We start from the raw sequence: 22,817 nt of genomic DNA, 5'->3' as shown, positions 1-22,817 counted from the left end.
AAAGAAAAAAAAATGAGATGTGAATACATAAAAACAGATGACAAAAACATGCCCAGGCAAACAATCATGTAAGCAGTATCCAACGTTGAATACCTTACGTCTTTTGCCAAAGCATTTCAATCCTAAGCACAAGCAGCACTTTAAACTTCGATAAAACAAATTATCTTTTCATTGTCAAGTATAATCCTAAGACAAAAGCGTCAGCTGAAATCACTAAATTAATAGATAGGTACTTTGAAATTTTTAAGCTACATAGAAAATCAAACAGTGTAGAGAAATATCCTAAAAATGACAGAAAATACTCAGAAGCATGCACAGGCTAGCTACAGCAGGACTGTACAACATCACCTTAAGATTTTCCTCTGTAAAATGGAAGAATAAGTTTTTACTTTATGAGATATGTTTATAAATAAAGCTATTAATTGGAAATAAGACCCCACTACAGTTAAGAAACCACCTTAAACTGAAGTGATGATCATGATCACTTCTTTCTTATGAGCTAAAACACCGAATGACAGATTCAAAGAAACTAAGATTATTAACCAAGACAGTATGACATATAGTGGGAAGCAACAAAAACAATACACTAGAGAAAATTCATAACTCAAAACTCAAGACTATATGACATAAATTGCTAACGGATTTTAGCATTCACTTTGAGAAAAAAGTGAACGGAACTCTTATGAATTGAGATGAATGTGCTTTCACATTACCTCAATTGGGAATCAAACATACACTAACTTAAGTACTTCCATAACAAATCTAGTGTGTACAGTAAAAGTGAAAAAATAGCTGCAGGAAAACCAGAGAATTGACGGGAAAAGAATTTGTATAACCCGATTCAGGCTAGTATTTTCAACATCTGTATTCAATAATGAAATAGCTATGAGGAAATGAAATGAGTAAAGGTAACACTTCAAAACTATTTGTAACAGATAGCTTAGACAGTTCTAGTAAGTTAGTAACTAGTCAATATGTGAGCTACTCTTGCTCTATTTCATTGAGCAATTAAGCATTGAAAAACAATACACACTAAACAGAGAAAAGAAATCTAAGGATGATTCCAGTATTTCATTCTAAGAAGATTACAGGAGTGAATCATATATAAATACAGGAGCCAGAACAAACTGTCTATGCTAACCACTGTCATACTAACTAACAACATTAATTGCTTCTAACAGAATTACAAAAGCTTAACCAACAGCTTTATAAACTGAAATACAACTGAGGATAATTAGTCTAATATTCGGAATCAGATTAACCAGTTGGATTTCTTTCTCTCTCAACTCTCTGTTATACCCTTTCTCCGTGTTCCCCTCTTATTTCTCTATATAATGACCAAGTTAAATATCATTCAACACATAGAAGCATGACACCACTTTTGTAATAATACCAAAGCAGGGTGAAAAGATTTGGTGGTTTGGGGATAAAAGATTTGGATACTTTCAATAAGGCGCTTATTGGCAAATGGAGGTGGCGGTTCTTAACAGAACCAAATAGCTTTTGGTGCAGGGTGATTAAGTCTCAATCTGACGATGGTCGATGCTCTTCTCCTTGGTGGAGGGATGTTCTCTCTGTGTTCAGATGATAACTGGTTTGATTTGGGTATTAGGAAAAATCTAGGGGAAGGGGATGCAACTAGATTTTGGTTGGAGGATTGGTTAGGTTCGGGACATTTGGAGGGAAGATTTCACAGACTGTATAATTTGTCCCAGAACAAGTATACTACTATTAAGGAGGTGGGGGAGTGGAGTCAGGGTATTTGGGAGTGGAAATTTACATGGAGGAGGGGGTTGCGAGGTAGGGAGTTAGGGTGGTTTGCTACATTGTTGGACACTATTAATATTGGTTGTCTGCGGGAGGGGAGGCCGGACAGGTGGTTGCGGGATCCAGGGGAGGAGGGGTTTATTCAGTTAACTCAGCTTATTCTTTTTTGCAGGTTTGTGACTCAGTGGTTACTGACATTGATTTTCAATCAAATTGGAAGGGCTATGTTCCATCAAAGGTGAAAGCTTTTGTTTGGCGTTTGTTGCTCAACCGGATCCCAACAAAGGATAACTTATGGAGGCGCAGTGCTCTTTTGATTTTGGAAAAAAAAATATCTTTCTCAATATACTCTTTCCTGCTGCTGTGAATTTGCTTTGCCCTCTTTGTAACCGTGAAGAGGAGAGTTGTGATCATTTGTTCTGTACTTGCGCGCGAACACTGGATGTTTGGCTTGCTGTACATCGTTGGTTTGGATTTGTTACAGTATTGCCTTCTTCATCAAAGTCTTTCTTTTGTCAGTTTTCGTTCTTGGCCAGAAATAATAAACAGAGGCTTGCGGAGATGACGGTGTGGTTGGCTTCTTGCTGGTCCTTGTGGCTTATGTGCAACAGTATTATTTTCAAGGATGGAGTTTGGGATGATAGTCTTGTGTTGGAACTCATACAAGTCAGGACATGGCATTGGATAAAGGAGAAAGTAAGGGGGTTCCATTATTCTTTATTTGAATGGAAATCCAGCCCTTTGATTTGTCTCTCATCTTTGTGAGTTCGTGATGGCAATGGGGGTTGTTTTCTTTTTGGAATCTTCTTGGATCATGCACTGGTTGCCTCCTGCGTTTTAATTGGTGGTTGGATCATGGGTTTGTTGCTTGTGCTGCTGTGGATGTGTGGGGTTGGGTAGTTGGTTTATTGTCAGCTTGTAGTGGAAAGTTGGATGGGTGAGCTTATTGTAGTTGGTTTGTTTGTATTTTAATTTTTCTTTCTTCATCTTTTTTCTTGTATTTGGGTTTAGCACCACTTGTGCTATTTTTAAATGCAATTCTTTGGCTTAGCTAAAAAAACCAAAGCAGGCACCTCCAACATGTATACAGAGAAAACTAATTTTTATTTTGGGCATGCCAATTTTTCTCAGATCATATAAAAAAATAGGAGCCTTTTGAAACTTTTTTCTTTTGAAGTTGAGAAAGATTAGTTTTGTTTTTTGAGAAGCATGCATTCAGCACTAGTGATCAAATTAGGAGCACACCAAGAAAAATTAGGGTAGTTAAAAACTAGACTAAATTCTCAGAGGCCTTCATTTCATCGAATCTAACAAGTCAATCGCACGAAAATTCTTAGCATTTCAAATCCAGCACAGACTAAAGCACTCTTCCTTACAAGTTAAAAGCATGTAGCAAGCTAATATGCCAAATATTAACACAAAATATGACCCTTACAACAACTGGAAAGAAATCTGATATAAATTTGTGGGACTATGTAGATCACTAAATCATACCAGCTTATTAAGGAATGGAATTGAAGTTCCTGCAAGTATCTTATAAAATGATAAGCCACCGACCAAGAATTATGTCATAATACTATCATGAGAAAGAAGAAAAGGCATCCTTTCTCAATGGGTAAAACAGTACATCATTGGCATATGAAATAGTAATTTCCAATCCACTTAAACCCTCACGTTTGCATTATGTTAACAAATGGCACATGCTGCAGCTACTAACAAACCTATCAAATAAAAGAAAGTTCACACGATGCAGATTTCCTTGGGATCAAAGCTAACAACTCCTTCAGTACTTCAGACTGATTAGGTGAAGCATCACCAATTTTCATGACCTGTAAATATGTTGAATTCTGCATAATATACTTCGCAAATTTTAGGTCACTTTCTGTAAATTGGTAACGTTCGAGATAGCACTTAGATAAACACGAAGTAAGGCATTCAGGAACAAATTGAGGGTAAGTTAGAACGTCCTTAGCACCAAAAGATCCACAAAGTTTAAAACTTTGAAGCTTGGGGCAATTTTTAAGCATCAAAAGCGTCAAATGCGAGTTTCTATAAGCCCCGGAGAGGGTCAAATGCCTTAAATGAGGAAATTCAGGAACCACATCATCAACAACCTCAACTCCAATCTGCAGTAGTTATAAAGACAAATTATGAGAAATATATGTGACATTATCTAAAAACAAAACCAGACAACAAACTAGAAGTATTTACTATCCAATATATTCTAACCAGGTCAATGGTCAAAAACTCCACATTAGATATTGCTTTCAGAATAATCTTGAGATTATTACCATCCTCAGTTTCCAGCCAAGAAAAATCCATATCTGCCCTCGCCAATTTAGGTAAGATTTTAAATCGTTTCTCACAAATAGAGCCGGTGCCATAATCTAGGTTACGTGTTTTCAAATCCTCAAGCATTGGACATCCATAAAGAATCTCTATAAGATATTGACCTTTATCAAATTTAACATGAGATAAATGTAGGGATTTGAGTGAGGGAAGCTCAAACGAAAAAGAAGCAGCCAGAGATACCGCTTTCAACTTGAGAACAACAAGGGTTTTGCAGCTGAAAATTCTGCTGCAGCTCAACCTAATTTCTGGCAGCACTTCATCCTCGGTTTCAGAATCAAAATCGGCTTCAAAATCGGTATCAGAATCGGTTTCAGGCTCTAATACAAGCTTGATTTCAAGGTTCTGAATCCCACGTCGTATAGCAGTGTTTACCCAAACATTGACATCCTTGACATGTTCACGAACACGAGGCTTGTATTTGAGACGGAAGGTTGTAATGGGTTGTGCCCGATCTCTGGCTAGAATGGTTGCGTAGATTAACCTTTCAAAGGAATGTGAGGGTTCGCGGTTACTCACATTGTCGTAGTCTAGAACGGGGACTGAGATCCACAGCGGCAACCACCTCTTTGAAAGAACACTTGTGGCAACTGCTTGTTGAGTTGGAAGAAATGAGAGAATGTGACAGAGGAGTTCATCTGATAACCTGCTAATCCTGTCATCCATATCTGCCATTCTTCCGATCAGAATCAGTGGATGCAGCACGGAAGTGCGGTTTGGTTTTGGGGCAGTAGAAATGAATCAGAAACAAATGGAGGGAAAAGATGGAGCCTCTGCGAACATATAGCAGTTAGAGTAAAATGGAAGAATGGCACAACAATGAATGGGTTTTGGCGGTTTTAGAAGGTATGAGGAAAAATGGAAAATAGGGAAAAATAGAAGGATGGCGTTTGAAGAAAGGCTCGTGCCTCGTGATGTGGGGTGGAGAGGAAAAGATAATGAAGAGACTCTCTGCTTTTTCTCTGAAACCTGCTGCAGTGGGTAAAGTTTCCAAGTTTTTCACACTTTCCAAGTTCAACTTTTTATTTTCAAAACTAGAGACTTGACATTGACTTGACTATGATAAGACATAATAGCTTTTGGAAAACTTTTACAATGCTCACAGAGCATTAAAATACACTTAGCTAGGGCTGTGCAAAATAACCGATCCGATCCATACCCGAAATACCCGCTGCAGAATTTCGATGTCGGACGGATTTTAGCGGTTTATGGGTTCAAACGGGTTGTAAAATCGGGTGCATATGGTTACTATTGGTCGAATTCGGTTTCAACAAATCTGAACCGTTGAAATCCGAATCCGACCGCTGAGATGCGTGCATGAATTTAAAATATATACTAATATCTTGTAGTTTCACTTCGTGATCCCGCACATCATACATCGTGATTCCCGTTCTGCTTTCCAACTGACATTTATTATTCAATCTCTTTTTGACTTTTCCAACCTGCAATTGTCAAGAAGTGAGAACACTTTTTTTGTCCTTTACCACCTAACACTTATCATTCATATATTTTTATATTCTTTTTAGCTTTTTACCACTCACGTCTCTCTTTCTTTTCTACAAGTTTTCGGTGAAGACTAGGGTGGGGAACTTTCACATTGGTCCATGGATAGACCAGTCATTTTGACTTGGATTTCCCCGTTTCTCGGTGAAGTTGGATGTGAACTTGTACTGTTCTCTGAATTTGCAAATAAGGGCTTACTTAATTTGTAAAATATGATTGACCCCGAATCCGAAATGCAAAACGAAAAACCTAAGGGAAGTGAATAACCCTGAAGACCATTATCCTAAACTCAGAAGTCATCTGCGAGGACTTCCTTGTGTGTTCTCTATTGCGGCGCATCTTGTCTTCTAATTAGGGTCGGTATATCCACGAATCTTTCCGTCTCCTGTCTTCTCTACGGTGTTGGCGTTGTGTCCCCTTCTTACTCTCTAGCCCGAGGTCGTACGTTGGCGATACAGGTTAGTTGAAATTGAATATTGCAGGTTTCCTCAGATTCTATCGTTTTGGCAATTTGGGTATGGATTTGGGCTTTAGTGTGGGTGGCTGACTCGTTTGATTCATTTGGGTATGGGTATTTATTCTGGTAATTGAAGATAGGATTTGAAACCTTCTGATACCGTTGGCTCATAAAGTGGTAACCATACTCGGTTTGTTACCAGTTTATTTTGTCGAACCGATATCGTTTTCCCCCATTAAAAGCGGCCATTAATTTGTCAAAATTGTTGGGATCTGAAATGTCAAAGACTTCGTTTATTCCCCTCATTAAAATCCCCCATTGCTCTCACAAATACCCGGTGTGCGTTATGTCAAATAGTTTGTTTATTCCCCTCATTAAATTCCCCCACTAATTTGTTTCAAATTTAAACTGTTACAGCGACACTTTCCTATCACTGTGCTTGAACCAGTAAGTGATGGAGGAGTATGAAATTCCCAGTTGGTGTTCAGATGAAGGTAAATTATTATATTCACCGTTATTGTGAAGTTGCATTTAATCTGATATGAAAACATTTTACCACGTGAAGGGATGTGCATCTGACTTGCACTTGCTCCCCTTGCTGTAGGTTATTCATCAGATGGTAAAGGTAAAAGCACTGTTGTTGCAGGAATTCTGTCCTCACCCACACCCACCCTCTCTCAGTCAAATGGTGAGGATGAAAAGGGTGAAGTTGTGGCTGTCAATACTATGGATGATGTTGCTCATACATTGTGGGATTCTATTGATGAGATTGAGATGAAGAAGTTTAATTTTCTTAATCGGCAGGTAGCATATGACTTCTACAACTTCTATGCTAGAGTGAAGGGGTTCTCAATACGAAAAAGCAAGGTTTTGAGAAACAAGAAAGGTGAAATTGTGCGGCAAGACTTTGTGTGTCACAAGGAAGGTTTTCGTGAAGAGAAAAATAGAAAGAGAGAAAATCGTAAGCGGGAAACTAAGGTTGAGACAAGGTGTGGTTGCATTGCAAAACTGAGGATTCGTTTGCTAGGTGAAAGTGGTAGGTGGCATGTGGCATTATTTGGAGATTGTCACAATCATGCAATGTTAGAGGCACCTCAATCAGCCATGTTACCAGCACATCGTCACTTAAATGAAGGTGATATATTGGGAATGAATAGTATGCGGAAAGCCGGTATTAGCACCACACAAATATACAATCTTATTGCTGACCAATCAGGGGGTTTTGAGAAAACTAATTTTCTCAAGGTAGACATGTTAAATCAAATGACCAAACAGAAACAAAGGGAGCATTGTGATGCAAAAGCTGTTTTGGTGTATCTTAAGGGACTCGGTTCAGGTGATCCAGGGATGTTTTGGTCACACCATACTGATGAAGAAGGCAAGTTGAAACAAATGTTTTGGGCTGATGGTATTAGTCGGATGGATTTTCAAGTGTTTGGCGAAGTTCTAGCCTTTGATGCAACATACCGGAAGAATAAATATGGTTGCCCCATTGTTGTTCTTGTCGGAGTTAACCATCACTGCCAGACTATTGTGTTCGGAACAGCAATTTTGACTAATGAGAAAGAGGAAACCTATGTGTGGGTTCTTGAGCAATTTTTGGCAGCAATGAAGGGTAAGGAACCAAGTGCGGTTATAACTGACGGTGATCCTGCAATGCGGAATGCTATTACTAGAATATTACCAAGAGCTCATCACTGTTTGTGTGCATGGCACCTTTTACAAAACGCACAAAGAAACGTGGGTGACCCTAATTTTACGAAAGGTTTTAAAAGCTGTATGTTGGGGAATCTCAGTGTTGGGCACTTCAAAAAAAAATGGGCACAATTGGTTAGCGATCTGAACCTTGGGGACAATCCATGGGTTCAAGGGCTGTATGAGAAGAGGCACATGTGGGCCACATGTTTGATGCGGGGAAAGTTCTTTGCCGGTTTCCGAACAACTTCTCGTTGCGAAGGACTGCATTCACAGATTGGTAGGATTGTGCGATCCCGAAATAGTCTTCTTGAGTTTGTACAATATTTTGAGCGTTATGTGAATTACATGCGATGGACAGAGGTTGAGGCAGACTACAAGTCAGTGGTAGGAGATGCTGTGCTTCAGACAAACGTGCGGGCGCTTGAACGGTGTGAAGGTATGAAAAACGGTAGAAAGGGGGGGTTTGAATAACGTTTTCAAGATAAAGCTTCTACCTTAAAGATTTTGACAAATCTTTCGAGAACTTAAGTGCTAAAGATAAGAGATAGAAAAGCACACAAGGATTTTATCCTGGTTCACTTGATAAATCACTCAAGCTACTCCAGTCCACCCGTTAAGGTGATTTCTTCCTTCTTAGAATGAAGGCAATCCACTAATCAGGTAAGAGTTACAACTGCACTTGAAACCTACAAGTGACTAACAATTACACTGACTTAGCTCACACTAAGATTCACTCTCTTAGTCTTCTCTAGGATCCGATCAACCTTGATCTCCTAAAGGAACTAAACAAACTGTTTATCAAAGAATTGTTTACAAGTGATTTGCTTCTAAAAAGCTAATAGTAAACTCAATGAATTTCAGATGAAAGAAAGCTTAGAAGAATTTGAATTTGTCTTGCGCGTATGTGAATGCTTCTAGCCGCTTCTTTCAGTCTTCAGCCTCTTTATATACTCCAAGGATTAGGGTTGAGCGTTGCATGGGAAATGCTACCGTTGGAGGGAAGTTCTGGAAAATCCAGCTTCTGCTGTGTCTGAGACTGTTAGGTAGGTCGTCAGGAAGGTACAGTTGCTTTTGTACTTGGATAGCGACTTGACCTTTAAACCTAGGAGACTTCTGATCAGGAGAAAGCTTCATGTTGGAACTTGTGAAGCCGGTTGATCAGAGTCAGAGGGAAAGCCCAGATCCTCTGACCATTGTTTCTTCTGATTCTGAACTCAGAGGGAAGTACATGGTCTTCAGAGTATCTTGCTTCTGGACATCAGAATTTCACTAATCAGCTTCTGGATCTTCAGAGTCTTCTACACCATCAGAATATCTGAGCCTTCAGTGTTTCTTGGTTATCAGACTTTCTGGATCTTCAGAACTTCTAGTGACTGAGTCCACATCAGAGTTTGTATAACTTCAGAATTTCTGAAGCTTTTCCACTGTTCATACTGAACATGGTGAATGCGAAAGCGTTGCTTGGGTCGCTCTTTATACACAGTGCTTCTGATTTGTGTGAGATTGAGTTGAGGTCAGAGCCTGTAAATAGCACACTCAGAAAAACACGTTAGAGTACCACAATTGTTCATATCAAAAGGTTAACTTGTAATCATCAAAACATAGAGTTGTACTACTAGATCAAAACTTGATCTTACAATCTCCCCCTTTTTGATGATGACAAAACAAAGATTTTTGATGAACAATTCTTAAACATTAAACTGAATTCACTCAGAGTTTAGAGATATAGAATAAGACTTATCCTGATGTGAATAGTTTATCTTGCTCATTCTGAATTCAAGTCACTGCTTGATTCTGAGCTTAGCTCCCCCTGAATCTAATACTTGATGAAAACATTAGTAAAGTCTAGATTCTGAGCTAAATGATATAAGAGTTCAGAGTGAAAAACTTATGACATAGATGAAAATAGAGTAATCAGAGCGCATAAGTAATCAGAGTCACGGACAAGGTATCAGAGTCTTGGGTATCAGAGTCAAATTAGAATCACTTCAGAGGAAGTGAAATGTATTCCTTGTATTTGCCCAATGACACATCTATGGTCATAAAGGTGGAACTCTTAAATTCTCCAAAAGAAAAATAAATCACACTAACACATCTTACACATCAAAAACTGGGTTTACTCCCCCTTTTTGTCATAAGCAAAAAGCTTGGGGTGTGAAAAACTTAGCTTGAAGTACAAGGTACTCCCCCTTAGAGAAGGTCTAAGTTTAAAGAAAATTAAAACGATGCATGAATCAGAGTTAGGCGAAATAAATAGAAGAGTTAATGCAAGAGAAGAACGTTTACCACCGGCCAAGGGAGTAAAGAGGAGGGTCAGTTACCAAGAACTTAACCTCGAGAAACTGTAGGAGCATTAACTTTCAGAGAGAAAGTGAAGCCTATATAAAGCGTTGGAGAGGGGGGTAAGCTTCACAACATCATACCAGAGAAAAATGGCATCATACATGATCGCATTAGAGGAGCTGAGAAAGAGAGCCTTTGAGGAGGACTTGTTTCTCAACATTAGGCATCCAGAGGGTACAACAACCATCTCAGAGCTAACACGGACACTGCTGGAGGAGGACCTGCGTCCAGAGTTGAAGAGAGACTTGAGGGAATTTCTTGCCTTCGTGGAGGAGGTGCAAGAACTCAGCCAGCTTGAACTAAAGCTGCTGGAAGAAAAAGAGATCTTGGAAAAGAAGCTCAAGACTGCAGAAGAGATTCTGGAGAGGGATGAGCTAAAAGACAGGCTCAACCACATCCAGTATGCACTGGAGCGTCTGGAGAAGGAGAGGTCAGAGCAGCGCCAGGAGTGCAGAAGAATGAGGAGGGATCCTCCATTCTAGGATTTTAGGAAAAAGAGAAAAAAAAATGTATGATGTAAAAGCGGTTATGTTGAATAATAAAAAAAAAAATTGCAAACATAATGTCAGATATATATATATATATATATATATATATATATATATGCATAGATAATCACAAACGAGCAAAGTAAAGATTAACAAGAAAGAGCCAGAGGTTAACGAAATAAAACACAGGTAAAGAAAAAGAAATCAAAACGAAGAGATCCTAAAGCTAGGGTTTATCAGATCGACGCAGAAGTTCCATCATCATTTTCTTCATTTCAATCAGCAGAGACTCATGAGTGTCAAGACGTTGTTCCACAATGTCGAGTCTGGACGAGTTTGGCTGTGTAGAACTAGAAGGAACATTCTGAGTAGCGTGAGGAGCTGGAGTGGAAGCAGAAGCAGCAGGAGTAAAAACTAGGGTGCAAGTGCTTGGCATCTAAGAGCTTCAGCCTCAGCTTCAAGTCGTTCTGTCTCTAATCTGGCTTGTTCAGCTTGAGCTGCTGCTTGACGTGCAGCTTCTTCTGCTTGGTCTTTCTTTCTTTTGGCTTCTTCAATAGCTTCAAGTAGCTTATGTCTCTGTTCTTGTTCATGAAGAGTCACCCTTCTAGCAAACCTTTGCTTTGCAGCCTCGATCCTCTGACTTCCCTCTGCATGCAGGAGCTGCATCATAACTGGAACTTGAGCCACTAGCCAAGTGCTCAGATTGTTCCACTCTTCAGCCACATGTTCAGCATTCTCGCTTAGGTCAGTCTGACCTTGCACATTGCGTAGCATCAATGAGGCTTCGTGATGGAAAATATTGATGCACTCAGAGAGAGATGTGGGTCGGAGGTGAGTGTAAGGAATGATAGAGAGGTTGGTTTCAGGAGAGGCTGGGTGATTGCTGCTGTGAGCTTCAGAGGCACCTTGTGGAGAGCCAATGTTAAACATTTGAGCATTTGGTTCAGAGGTTCCAAGGTGAGGTTCTGAAGTTTCAACCAGAGGATGGGGTGATCTAACTGAGGAGTGGTTAGACACAGATTGTTCTGGTTCAGGTTCTGGTTGAACAGGCTCTTGTTGGTCAGGGGCAGGGTGAGCTTGTTGAGCCAAAGGGTCTGCCTCATGTAAAGGATTGGCCAAGATAGGTTCATCTGGGTCAACTAGACGTTCAGGTCTAGGGCCAGGATATCTCCTAGGGCTTGGACAAGTGAGATAATATTCTTCTAAGGTAGACACCTTTTCTTTTCTAACTTCCATGAATTTTCGAAGGGATTCAGAGTTGTTGGAAGGAGAAGAGTCAGCAACATTTGTTGGGAAGGATACAGGTGTAAGGGCTGTGGAAGAGTCTGTATCCGTGGTTCTGGGAGCCAGACGTTCTGATGCTCTTGGGACAGAGTGATCAGAGGTTCTGGGTCCAGGTTCTGTTTGGTTAGGCTCTGGTTTCTCAGGGATGATGGGTTCAGAAGTTAATGGGTTGTACTGGATGGTAATGGGAGAGGTTGGTTCATCTGGCCTAGAGGGTTGGTTCTGGAGCAAATTCCAGAGAGGTGCTTCAGTAGGAGAAGGTTGGAAAAATGAAGACCTTGGAGAATGTGGTGGAGAGGTGGTTTGTGCAGCTGGTTGGGACTCAGGAATGGGAGTGAGTGGATTTGAAGATTGTTTGAGCATGGCTGAGATGAGGAGTGCATCAAATAAATTCAAATCATCATCAGAAGCAACTGCAGACTTACTTGATCGTGCTGATGATCTTGTCACTCTGGCAGGAGTTTCAATCCTTCTGATCACTTCAGCAGCTGGTTCCACTCGAGTAGGCTTCATCACAATTTTGACCTGCTTCTTCTTCTTCTTAGGAGAAGGAGGACCATCCTCATTATCACCATCATCACCATCATCTGGCTTGCTGGTTTCATCATGTTTTCTCTTGGATTGACCAGCCTTCTTCCCTTTGGTCAGAGGGACATCTGATTCCTCAGAAGATTCTTCTAGGATCATCTTCCTCTGAACTTTCTTCTTGATAGGAGAAGGAAACTCTGGAGCTGGCGGCAGTCTGCTGAAGAATTCATCGAGATCAATTTCATAGCCTTGAGCCCTTAGGTCTTCAACATAGCACCTAATGGCTTCAGGATTGTCTGCCTGTGTCCACAGAGGGTAGTCATTCAGAGGCACCCTTCTACTTCTGATTTCAGAAGATGTGTCTTCATGGGCAGGAGCAATCTTCTTCTTGACTAGGCCCATTTTCTTTAGAGAATTCGCAGTGAAGACATCACTGACAATGGTGGTCAGATCCTCTGTGCATCCAGCATTGACCAGATCTTGAATGAGGCCACTCTCAATGAAGAGATCAGACAACAGTCTCCCAAAGGGGATATACTTGATTGCTGACTTGATGGAGGCAGTAGTCCTAGACTTCCGGATACACTCCTTCAAGTAGGAGAACAGGAAGTAGGGAAGGCAGATCTTCTTCTTGTCTTGGATGAAGAACAACATCGCCTTCTGGTTGAAGTTGATGTAGTCTGGGGAACTGCCCTTTGGTCTCTGGTGTATGCAGTTGAGCAGAATCTTGTGCCAGATCCTGAGCTTGGGATGAAGGTCCATCACTTTGTAATTAGTCTTGCCCGGTTTGTAATTGGTGTACAGGGCCTTGTTGGTCTCATCCTTCGTCTTGGGTTTCAGCTTCGATTCAGTGAATTGGAAACGATTCCCAAGAGCAGTTTCTGCACCCAGCAGATTCACGAAAGACTTCTCTGTAATGATGATCTTCCTTCCAAGAATGTGAGATACCACCTGAGTATCATCGCAGTCGGCGTGCTTCTAGAATTCCTTGATCAGTTTGTCATACACCGGTCCTCGAAGCCTGTTGAAGTAATTTCCCCAACCTTGAACTTGGACTTCAGGACGAAGATCATACCCATTTGTAGCAAGGTTGTCGAGGTCGAATCTCCATTCTGCCAGTACTTGAAGTTCCTCAGGAGCATATACGCAGTGAACGGCACAGCCCCGTTCTGCAATCGGAATAATCTGCTCTTGAGCTTGACCTTGATCTTGATTCGGATTCTCAGGACCCCTTTGACCTGTTGCTAGACCAACTACCATATGAGGGAACTGGGTTGCATCTGCAGTAGCTCTTCTGGTTTGACCCACCATTTTTGGAGCGGTTGAAGGTTTAGGTAGAAGATGAAGGTTGAAAGATGAAGAGAGATCGAGAGAGAAATCGAGGGTAAGCGGTTTTGAAATAGCAGAAGAGAGAGAGAGTAAAAACCGAAAGTGAAGGAGATCGTGTGTGTATAGTGGGTTTTGACAAATAACCGTTGTTGATTCAAAAAGCAATTTAAAATCAACGGTTGAAAATTAAAGATAGATAATAACAGTAAATACACATATCACACACAGGAGAGAAGCACATCTACACGCAACATGACAGACTGTCACACGGGCACAAGGAACTATGCATCAGAAATACTGACACACGTGTTGCTGTCTCAGCTTCAGAGTCAGTACCAATGGGTACACACACTCTGATTGAGTTACCTTCTGGACTAGACATCTTCTGATCAAGAAGTATCATAGTCAGAGGTTCTGATCCATCTTCACTCTGGACAAAAGTCCATGTTCAGATTTTTCAGAATAAAATTAAATCTATCCTCTGCTAAGGGCTTTGTAAATATATCTGCCCATTGATGGTCAGTATCAACAAACTTCAGAAGAAGTATGCCCTTCTGTACATAATCTCTAATAAAGTGATACTTTACCTCAATGTGCTTTGCCCTTGAATGCAAGATAGGATTCTTACTCAATGAGATTGCAGCAGTGTTATCACAATAGATTGGGATATTGCTCTCAAGGATCTGATAATCCTCCAGCTGATGTTTCATCCAGAGCATCTGAGTGCTGCATATTGTTGCTGAGATATATTCTGCCTCTGCAGTTGATAGTGCAATGGTTGATTACCTCTTGCTTGCCCATGAGACTAGATTGCTTCCCAGAAATTGACAATTTCCAGAAGTACTTTTTCTCTCTGTTCTATCTCCAGCATAATCAGCATCACAATAACCTGAAAGCTTATACTCTGATGTTTTCTTATACATCAAGCCAAGGTTAGTGGTGCCTTTCAGATACCTTAGGATCCTCTTAACAGCAGTTAAGTGGGTTTCCCTTGGATCTGATTGGAAACGAGCACATAAATGAACACTAAATAGTATGTCTGGCATAGATGCAGTTAAGTATAGAAGTGAACCTATCATGCCACGATAGAGCTTCTGACATACTTTACCACTTTTATCTTCTTTCTCCAAAATGCATGTAGGATGCATTGGAGTCTTGGCCACTGTAGATTCCAGCATATTGAACTTCTTCAGAAGTTCTTTAGTGTACTTGCTCTGATGGATATATGTTCCTTCTGGTCTTTGATCAACTTGTATTCCCAGAAAGTACTTTAATTCTCCCATCATACTCATCTCAAATTCAGCCTGCATCATCTCAGAAAATTCTTTGCATAAAGATTGATTAGCAGAACCAAATATAATATCATCAACATAAATTTGCACAATTAAGATATCATCTTTATAAGTCTTGCAAAAAAGAGTTGTATCTACTTTACCCCTTACAAACTCATTCTCCAGAAGGAATGAGCTGAGTCTCTCATACCATGCTCTGGGAGCTTGCTTCAGACCATAGAGTGACTTCTTCAATTTGAACACATGGTCTGGCTTCTTCTCATCTTCAAAACCTGGGGGTTGATGAACATAGACTTCCTCTGAAATATAACCATTTAGGAAGGCACTCTTCACGTCCATCTGATGTAGAACTATGTTGTGATTCACTGAGAAAGAGATCAACAGTCTGATTGCCTCCAGTCTTGCTACTGGAGCAAATGTTTCAGTGTAGTCTATTCCTTCCTGCTGGCTGTAGCCTTGAGCAACTAGCCTTGCCTTGTTTCTGACTACATCTCCTTTCTCATTCAGCTTGTTTCTGAATACCCATTTTGTTCCAATTACGTGGACACTCTCAGGCTTCTTCACTAAGCTCCAAACATCGTTCTTGGAGAATTGATTCAATTCTTCTTCCATGGCCAGAATCCAATCCTTGTCCTGAAGAGCTTCATCTATGGACTTGGGTTCAATTAAGGACACCAATCCTTTCAGACTGAGCAAGGTCTCTTCAGAGGGTCTCAAGGCTGATCTGGTTCTGACTGGTTCGTCTTTGTTGCCCAGAATCAATTCCTTAGGGTGAGCTGCAGTGATTCTGCTCTTCTTCAGAGTTTGTGAGTCAGAGGGACCAGCTTCTTCCTCTGGTTCATCTTCCTCTGGCTCAGCTTCCTCTGGAGCTTTGCCTTTGTCAGAAACATTAATGCTTAAATCTGCAAACTTCTCAACTAGCTTTGACTGGTCAGAGTCAAGCTTATCGTCAAATCTAACATGAATAGATTCTTCAATAGTCTTAGCATCAGTATTATAAAATCTAAAACCTTTAGATCTCTCAGAATAACCAAGTAATAGACATTTAGAAGATTTAGCATCAAATTTATGCAATCTATCCTTAGTATTGAGAACATAACAAACACAGCCAAAAGGATGAAAATAAGAAATGTTGGGTTTTATGTTCTTCCACAATTCATAGGGAGTCTTATTCAGAATTGGTCTCACAGAGATTCTGTTCTGAATGTAACATGTTGTATTTACTGCCTCTGCCCAAAAGCGCTTAGCCATGCCAGTTTCTTGGAGCATGGTTCTAGCCATCTCCTGAAGAGTTCTGTTCTTCCTCTCAACAACACCATTTTGTTGAGGAGTTCTGGGACAAGAGAAATCATGTGCAATTCCGTAGGAATCAAACAGACTCTCAAACTTGTCATTGTCAAACTCTCCACCGTGGTCACTTCTGACACGCACAATCCTACAAGCCTTCTCGTTTTGCACTTGGGCAATGAAGGTAGAGAACACAGCATGAGACTCATCCTTGCGGGTTAGAAACTTTACCCATGTCCAGCGGCTATAGTCATCAACGATAACCATCCCATATCTCTTGCCACCTATAGACTCAGTTTTCACTGGTCCAAAAAGGTCGATATGCAGAAGTTCCAACGGCCTTGAGGTTGAGACAACATTCTTTGCCTTGAAAGGGACTTTTGTGAATTTGCCTTTCTGACATGCTTCACAAAGAGCGTCTGAAGCGAACTTCAGATTGGGTAAGCCCCTGACAAGGTTTAGCTTGCTCAGCTGAGAAATCTTTCTCATACTGGCATGCCCTAACCGTCTATGCCATACCCACTGCTCTTCATTAACAGACAGAAGGCACTTCACATTCTGAGCCTCCAACTCAGATAATCTGATCTTATAAATGTTGTTCTTCCTCTTGCTGTTAAACAGAACAGAGCCATCGATTTGACTTACAGCCCGGCAGGACTTTTGATTGAATATAACATCATAACCCTTGTCAGCTAATTGACTTATAGACAATAAGTTATGTGTTAAGCCGTCTACCAATAACACATTATCAATGCATGGACTACTATCTACACAAATAGTACCAGTACCAACAATTTTACCCTTTTCATTTCCTCCAAAGCCAACTTCTCCTCCAGGCTTAAGTTTTAGCTCTTGGAACATACGCCTTTCTCCCGTCATGTGACGCGAGCATCCACTGTCCAGATACCATGATTGGTGTTTCAGTGGAGCTATCAAGGATATCTGCAACATAGATAATCTTGTCCTTAGGTACCCACTTTCTAGGTCCTTTCTTGTTAGTTACCCCAGAGGTTCTGATCACCTTGGGTGTCTCAACATGATATTTTAAAGGAATATTTGCATGATATTTAGACATAGAGAAAGATCCCTTTTTAAGAGGGTTTTTAGCAACTTTAGCAGGTAAAGGATCAGGCAATATGGTACCAGAGGGAACAAAGCATTCATACAAGGATTTAGCTTTAGACACAGAGGGCTCATTTCTAATTGGTTTAGAATAGCCAATGCCATGCATTCCATTTCTGCTTACGCCATAGATCATTGAAGCCATTAAGCTTCTATCCACGCTTTTAGCTAGGAATCTTTGAAAAGACTTTTCATACTTAGACTCATTTCTACAATCAGAGGCATCACAAGCAACAATTTCTTCTAACTTAGCAATCTGGTTCTTAAGCACAGAGTTAGAATTGATCAAAGCATGATTATCATTTTTCAAATCAGAAATAATTTTCTCATGTTCAGAAGGAGTCTTGGAAACAGCAGATAAGTCCTTTTTCAGCTTCTTATGCTTAGACAATAAGGAGTTATACTTATCCATGATATCAGACAATGCATGTTTCAGTTCAGAGGTAGAGAAAGAAGCGAATACCTCATTTTCATCGTCTGAGTTAGGATCTCCTTCTGATTCTGAGTCAGAGTCAACAGCTCCCTTTGACTCTGCTTCTTTGTCTTTGACAATAGCCATGAGTCCTTGGACTTCACCATCAGAGTCAACATCCTCTGACTCTGATTCATCAAATGTCACCATCAGACTCTTCTTTGTCTTGAAGTGCTTCTTTGGCTTCTTGTCCTTCTTCAACTTTGGACAGTCACTTTTGTAGTGCCCTGATTCTTTGCACTCAAAGCATGTGACTTCCTTAAGTGAGGACTTCTTCTGACCTGAGGATTCAGACTTTCCTTTTGCCTTTCCAGAGCCTTTGTATTTGCTCTGCCTGTGCTTCCAGATGCGATTGAGTCTCTTGGAGATCAGAGTCAGCTCATCTTCATCAGAATCTTCTGATGCTTCTTCAGATTCCTCTTCTTCAGCTTGAAGAGCTTTTGACTTCTCAGCCTTAGCCTTTTCAGATTTAGATTTCAAGGCTATGGACTTTTTCCTCAGATCTTGCATCTCTGAGCGCTTCAGCTCATGGCATTTCAAAATGCTGATGAGTTCTTCTAAACTCATATTCTCAACATCTCTCGTGAGCTCTATTGAAGTCACTAAAGGCATCCAACTTTCAGGAAGACACCTGATGACCCTTATGACATGATCTTTTGTTGTGTAGCTCTTGTTGAGAGGTCGTATGCCAGCTACAAGCAACTGAAATCTGGAGAACATTTCTTCAATGGACTCATTTGGCTCCATGATGAAGGATTCATACTTTTGGATTAAAGACAATGCCTTTGATTCTTTGACTTTCTTGTTTCCTTCATGAGACATCTTCAGAGATTCGAAAATGCCTTTCGCAAACTCACGATCTGTAATCTTCTGGTACTCTTCATAGGAAATAGCACTTAGAAGAATTGCTCTTGCTTTGTGATGTTGTGAGTACAGCTTCTTTTGATCTGCAGTCATCTCTGACCTTGGGATCTTTTTGCCATCTTCATCAACTGGACACTCGTAGCCATCCACAATAATATCCCAGAGATCTGCATCGAAACCCAGAAAGAAACTTTCCAGTCTATCTTTCCAATATTCGAACCTTTGACCGTCGAACATAGGAGGCTTTGCATTGTAACCATCTCTTTGAGTTTCACTGGTGGTGGCAGCCATTGTTTTTCACACCGGCCCGGATCACTGAACACTGTTAGGTGTGGTAATCAGAACTTGCGCTCTGATACCAATTGAAGGTATGAAAAACGGTAGAAAGGGGGGGGTTTGAATAACGTTTTCAAGATAAAGCTTCCACCTTAAAGATTTTGACAAATCTTTCGAGAACTTAAGTGCTAAAGATAAGAGATAGAAAAGCACACAAGGATTTTATCCTGGTTCACTTGATAAATCACTCAAGCTACTCCAGTCCACCCGTTAAGGTGATTTCTTCCTTCTTAGAATGAAGGCAATCCACTAATCAGGTAAGAGTTACAACTGCACTTGAAACCTACAAGTGACTAACAATTACACTGACTTAGCTCACACTAAGATTCACTCTCTTAGTCTTCTCTAGGATCCGATCAACCTTGATCTCCTAAAGGAACTAAACAAATTGTTTATCAAAGAATTGTTTACAAGTGATTTGCTTCTAAAAAGCTAATAGTAAACTCAATGAATTTCAGATGAAAGAAAGCTTAGAAGAATTTGAATTTGTCTTGCGCGTATGTGAATGCTTCTAGCCGCTTCTTTCAGTCTTCAGCCTCTTTATATACTCCAAGGATTAGGGTTGAGCGTTGCATGGGAAATGCTACCGTTGGAGGGCAGTTCTGGAAAATCCAGCTTCTGCTGTGTCTGAGACTGTTAGGTAGGTCGTCAGGAAGGTACAGTTGCTTTTGTACTTGGATAGCGACTTGACCTTTAAACCTAGGAGACTTCTGATCAGGAGAAAGCTTCATGTTGGAACTTGTGAAGCCGGTTGATCAGAGTCAGAGGGAAAGCCCAGATCCTCTGACCATTGTTTCTTCTGATTCTGAACTCAGAGGGAAGTACATGGTCTTCAGAGTATCTTGCTTCTGGACATCAGAATTTCACTAATCAGCTTCTGGATCTTCAGAGTCTTCTACACCATCAGAATATCTGAGCCTTCAGTGTTTCTTGGTTATCAGACTTTCTGGATCTTCAGAACTTCTAGTGACTGAGTCCACATCAGAGTTTGTATAACTTCAGAATTTCTGAAGCTTTTCCACTGTTCATACTGAACATGGTGAATGCGAAAGCGTTGCTTGGGTCGCTCTTTATACACAGTGCTTCTGATTTGTGTGAGATTGAGTTGAGGTCAGAGCCTGTAAATAGCACACTCAGAAAAACACGTTAGAGTACCACAATTGTTCATATCAAAAGGTTAACTTGTAATCATCAAAACATAGAGTTGTACTACTAGATGAAAACTTGATCTTACACGGTGTGCTGCCAATGTATATACTAGGACTGTTTTTCTGAGATTCCGGCCGTGGCTCAACAGTGGTAGCGTAATGAAGGTTGCTGCCACAAAGGAGACATCATCATGTATCATTTATTCTATGTACAAGTATTGTAAACCTGGTAAGATGTGGTATGTGGCACATGATGAAAAATTGTCTACGTTTAGATGTTCATGTCAGCGGATGGAGACGTTTGGGCTTCCTTGTGATCACATAATTGGTTTGCTGGTGCATTTGGACATTGATTTCATACCTGAGACTTTAGTATTACAAAGATGGTGTAAGGCAGCAAAGGAATGCATGAAAGGTAACTCAGAATCCTCATTCAAATTCTGGGAGTCAACCGTTTTGGCTAGACTAGGTTCATTAGTAATGAGAAGCAGAGAAATGTTCAACCTTGGGTGTGAATCTATGGAAGACTACTTGGATACTGTTGATGTAATGACGCAGCATGTTATAAAACTTAAGGCTAAGAAGGATGCTGCTAACGGAGCCATTCATGGGAACGTTGAGACGCAAAATGAAGGGTTTGATGATGTCACAAATCCTAGCGTAATTCGGAGCAAAGGCTGTGGTGGATCCTCAAGTGGCAATGGAAACAAGGCCAAAAGAAAGTGCACTGTTTGTAAGATGGCAGGTCATAACAAAACAACATGCCCCCAGAATAAACGAGTGAAACTTTCTTCTGTTAATGAAGCAGGCACTTCCACTGTTGTTGATGAAGCAAGTGGCAGAGGTGGTGATGCTTAAATGCAGTCGGGTGATGCCATCCATAGTTTGATGTTGAGGTAAAGAACTTTCTGCCATAACATAGATGATAAAATGTTGGTGGTCATAAGTGGATTTCATTCTTTTATGTGTTTCATGTTGCAGGAACTGGATATTTCTGATTGTGTTGCAAGTGATGGTGTTGCAAGTCTGAAGTTCAAACCAAGTGAAGTGAAGGCTATTTTAGAACTGTCTGTAACCATATATTTCCTATGTTTTATATTATCATGGTTAAAAGAACCTGCTTAAAACCATGTAAATTGAATTTGTGTTTTATATTATCATGCTTAAGGGTGTTGTAATCGTAGTTAAACTTATGGTTCACCTAAACTTATATGAAAGTTATTGCTCACCATTATTGAATTTAAGTATTTTTCCCCATTAGCTCATTGTGCAGAATGATCTCATTTATCCTCATATTGCAGAATTTTGTTATATGGTTTGTCTGACGTGGTGGTCCTCTGAAGTAGGGGGCCTATTTTTTTTTCTGTCATGTGTCATACACGCAGTTTGATAACTGTTATGGGAACAATATCAAAATCAATAAGTGGTCTTGTGTATCATATATCTGTGACCTTATCTGGTTTGTTTATTTGCTGCCAGGCAAGCTAGCTAATCAATGTGTGGTCTTGTGTATCATATATCTGTGAGATAAGGATAACCTTATCTGGTTTGTTTATTTGCTGCCAGGCAGGCAATAGCTATGTTTGATTGTTTAGTAATTTCATTTCTCAGGGTTGTGTACTGCAAAGTTGGTTGGCAAGTTTGACAACCTCTAGCAAGTTGTGGTTCCTATTAAGGGTAAGTACTGGATTAGAAGGGTCAAGTAATTTTTATTCAACCTCGTCATCAGTTGCTAAAATACATGTTTCAAGATTTTTTTACACGTACTTAGTTGTGGACAAGGTCTATTGTCATAGTAAAGTAGAATATAAACTCCAACATAGAGCACATTTGAGCACATTTTAAAATCATATATAACCATAAGTGGTAGCAAAATGAATTACCCACCCCTTCACGAGTGGATAGAGCACATTTGAGAACCGTACTTAGCCATAAATAATAATTCCAACATGATCCTGTTGAATTACATTGGTACTTAATGAAAAGATAACGTGTATCCTATGCATCACGTTTACATACCAAATCTGAACTTTACATGCAAAAGCGTTCAAGAATTGTCCAACATGCTTTAAACCAACGAATGGTACCCTGCTCAAAATGTTCCCCAACTAGGTACGCATCATATGTTCAGCAAAACACTATTCGAATACCACAATCCATGGCAGCATACCCATCATCATTAGCAATTTGTGGTACCCTGCTCAAAATGTTCCCCAACTAGGTACGCATCATATGTTCAGCAAAACACTATTTGAATACCACAATCCATGGCAGCATACCCATCATCATTAGCAATTTGTGGTACCCAAATCAAAATGTTCCTTAACCGGCTACTCAGCACAAGCCATCTGATTCTCCCAGAAGGTGTCTGCCTTTCCAACTACCATTTGCAAGTATTCATTGTGTGGCCCATTCAAGAGTGTTATGGCAGCCTTCATTCTAACAGCTTTATCCTCCACCTGCAATTTATATGCAACATGTCAGACTGATGCTTGATTAATGATGGTTAACTAACTTCATAAAGAAGAGTCCAATGTAGTTAAATGTTCA

General features: G+C 40.2%; 2 protein-coding genes across 2 annotated transcripts; one reads left to right on the top strand and one right to left on the bottom strand.

The window, feature by feature from the left end:
• Nucleotides 1-3,245: 3,245 nt before the first annotated feature.
• Nucleotides 3,246-5,045, bottom strand: LOC130732112 (probable FBD-associated F-box protein At1g32375). Its single transcript, XM_057584225.1, has 2 exons — nucleotides 3,997-5,045; nucleotides 3,246-3,893 (listed from the first exon to the last, which is right to left on the bottom strand). Exons 1-2 carry the CDS (start codon nucleotides 4,789-4,791, stop codon nucleotides 3,492-3,494), a joined length of 1,197 nt encoding a protein of 398 aa, XP_057440208.1. The 5' UTR covers nucleotides 4,792-5,045; the 3' UTR covers nucleotides 3,246-3,491.
• Nucleotides 5,046-6,530: 1,485 nt separating this feature from the next.
• On the top strand, nucleotides 6,531-21,922 carry LOC130748020 (protein FAR1-RELATED SEQUENCE 5-like). The gene is made up of 6 exons (XM_057601106.1): nucleotides 6,531-6,570; nucleotides 6,681-8,202; nucleotides 20,381-21,098; nucleotides 21,249-21,334; nucleotides 21,653-21,726; nucleotides 21,879-21,922. The coding sequence occupies exons 1-6, from the start codon at nucleotides 6,531-6,533 to the stop codon at nucleotides 21,920-21,922; spliced, it is 2,484 nt and encodes an 827-aa protein (XP_057457089.1).
• The last annotated feature ends 895 nt before the right edge of the window (nucleotides 21,923-22,817 follow it).

Source organism: Lotus japonicus, chromosome 1 (assembly GCF_012489685.1).
Source record: "Lotus japonicus ecotype B-129 chromosome 1, LjGifu_v1.2".
NCBI classification, from domain to species: Eukaryota; Viridiplantae; Streptophyta; class Magnoliopsida; order Fabales; family Fabaceae; genus Lotus; species Lotus japonicus.
Note: the sequence above shows the minus strand (reverse complement) of the source record. Positions and strands in the feature narration are given on the sequence as shown.

Excerpts from the sequence above, each read along its gene's own strand:
- LOC130732112 (XM_057584225.1), bottom strand. The coding sequence starts at position 4,791 with ATGGCAGATATGGATGACAGGATTAGCAGGTTATCAGATGAACTCCTC. Across the intron at positions 3,894-3,996 it reads AGTTTTTGACCATTGACCTG|ATTGGAGTTGAGGTTGTTGA; the intron begins GTTAGAATATAT and ends TAACTACTGCAG.
- LOC130748020 (XM_057601106.1), top strand. The coding sequence starts at position 6,531 with ATGGAGGAGTATGAAATTCCCAGTTGGTGTTCAGATGAAG. Across the intron at positions 8,203-20,380 it reads AACGTGCGGGCGCTTGAACG|GACTGTTTTTCTGAGATTCC; the intron begins GTGTGAAGGTAT and ends TGTATATACTAG. Across the intron at positions 21,335-21,652 it reads GTGAAGGCTATTTTAGAACT|TTTGATAACTGTTATGGGAA; the intron begins GTCTGTAACCAT and ends TCATACACGCAG.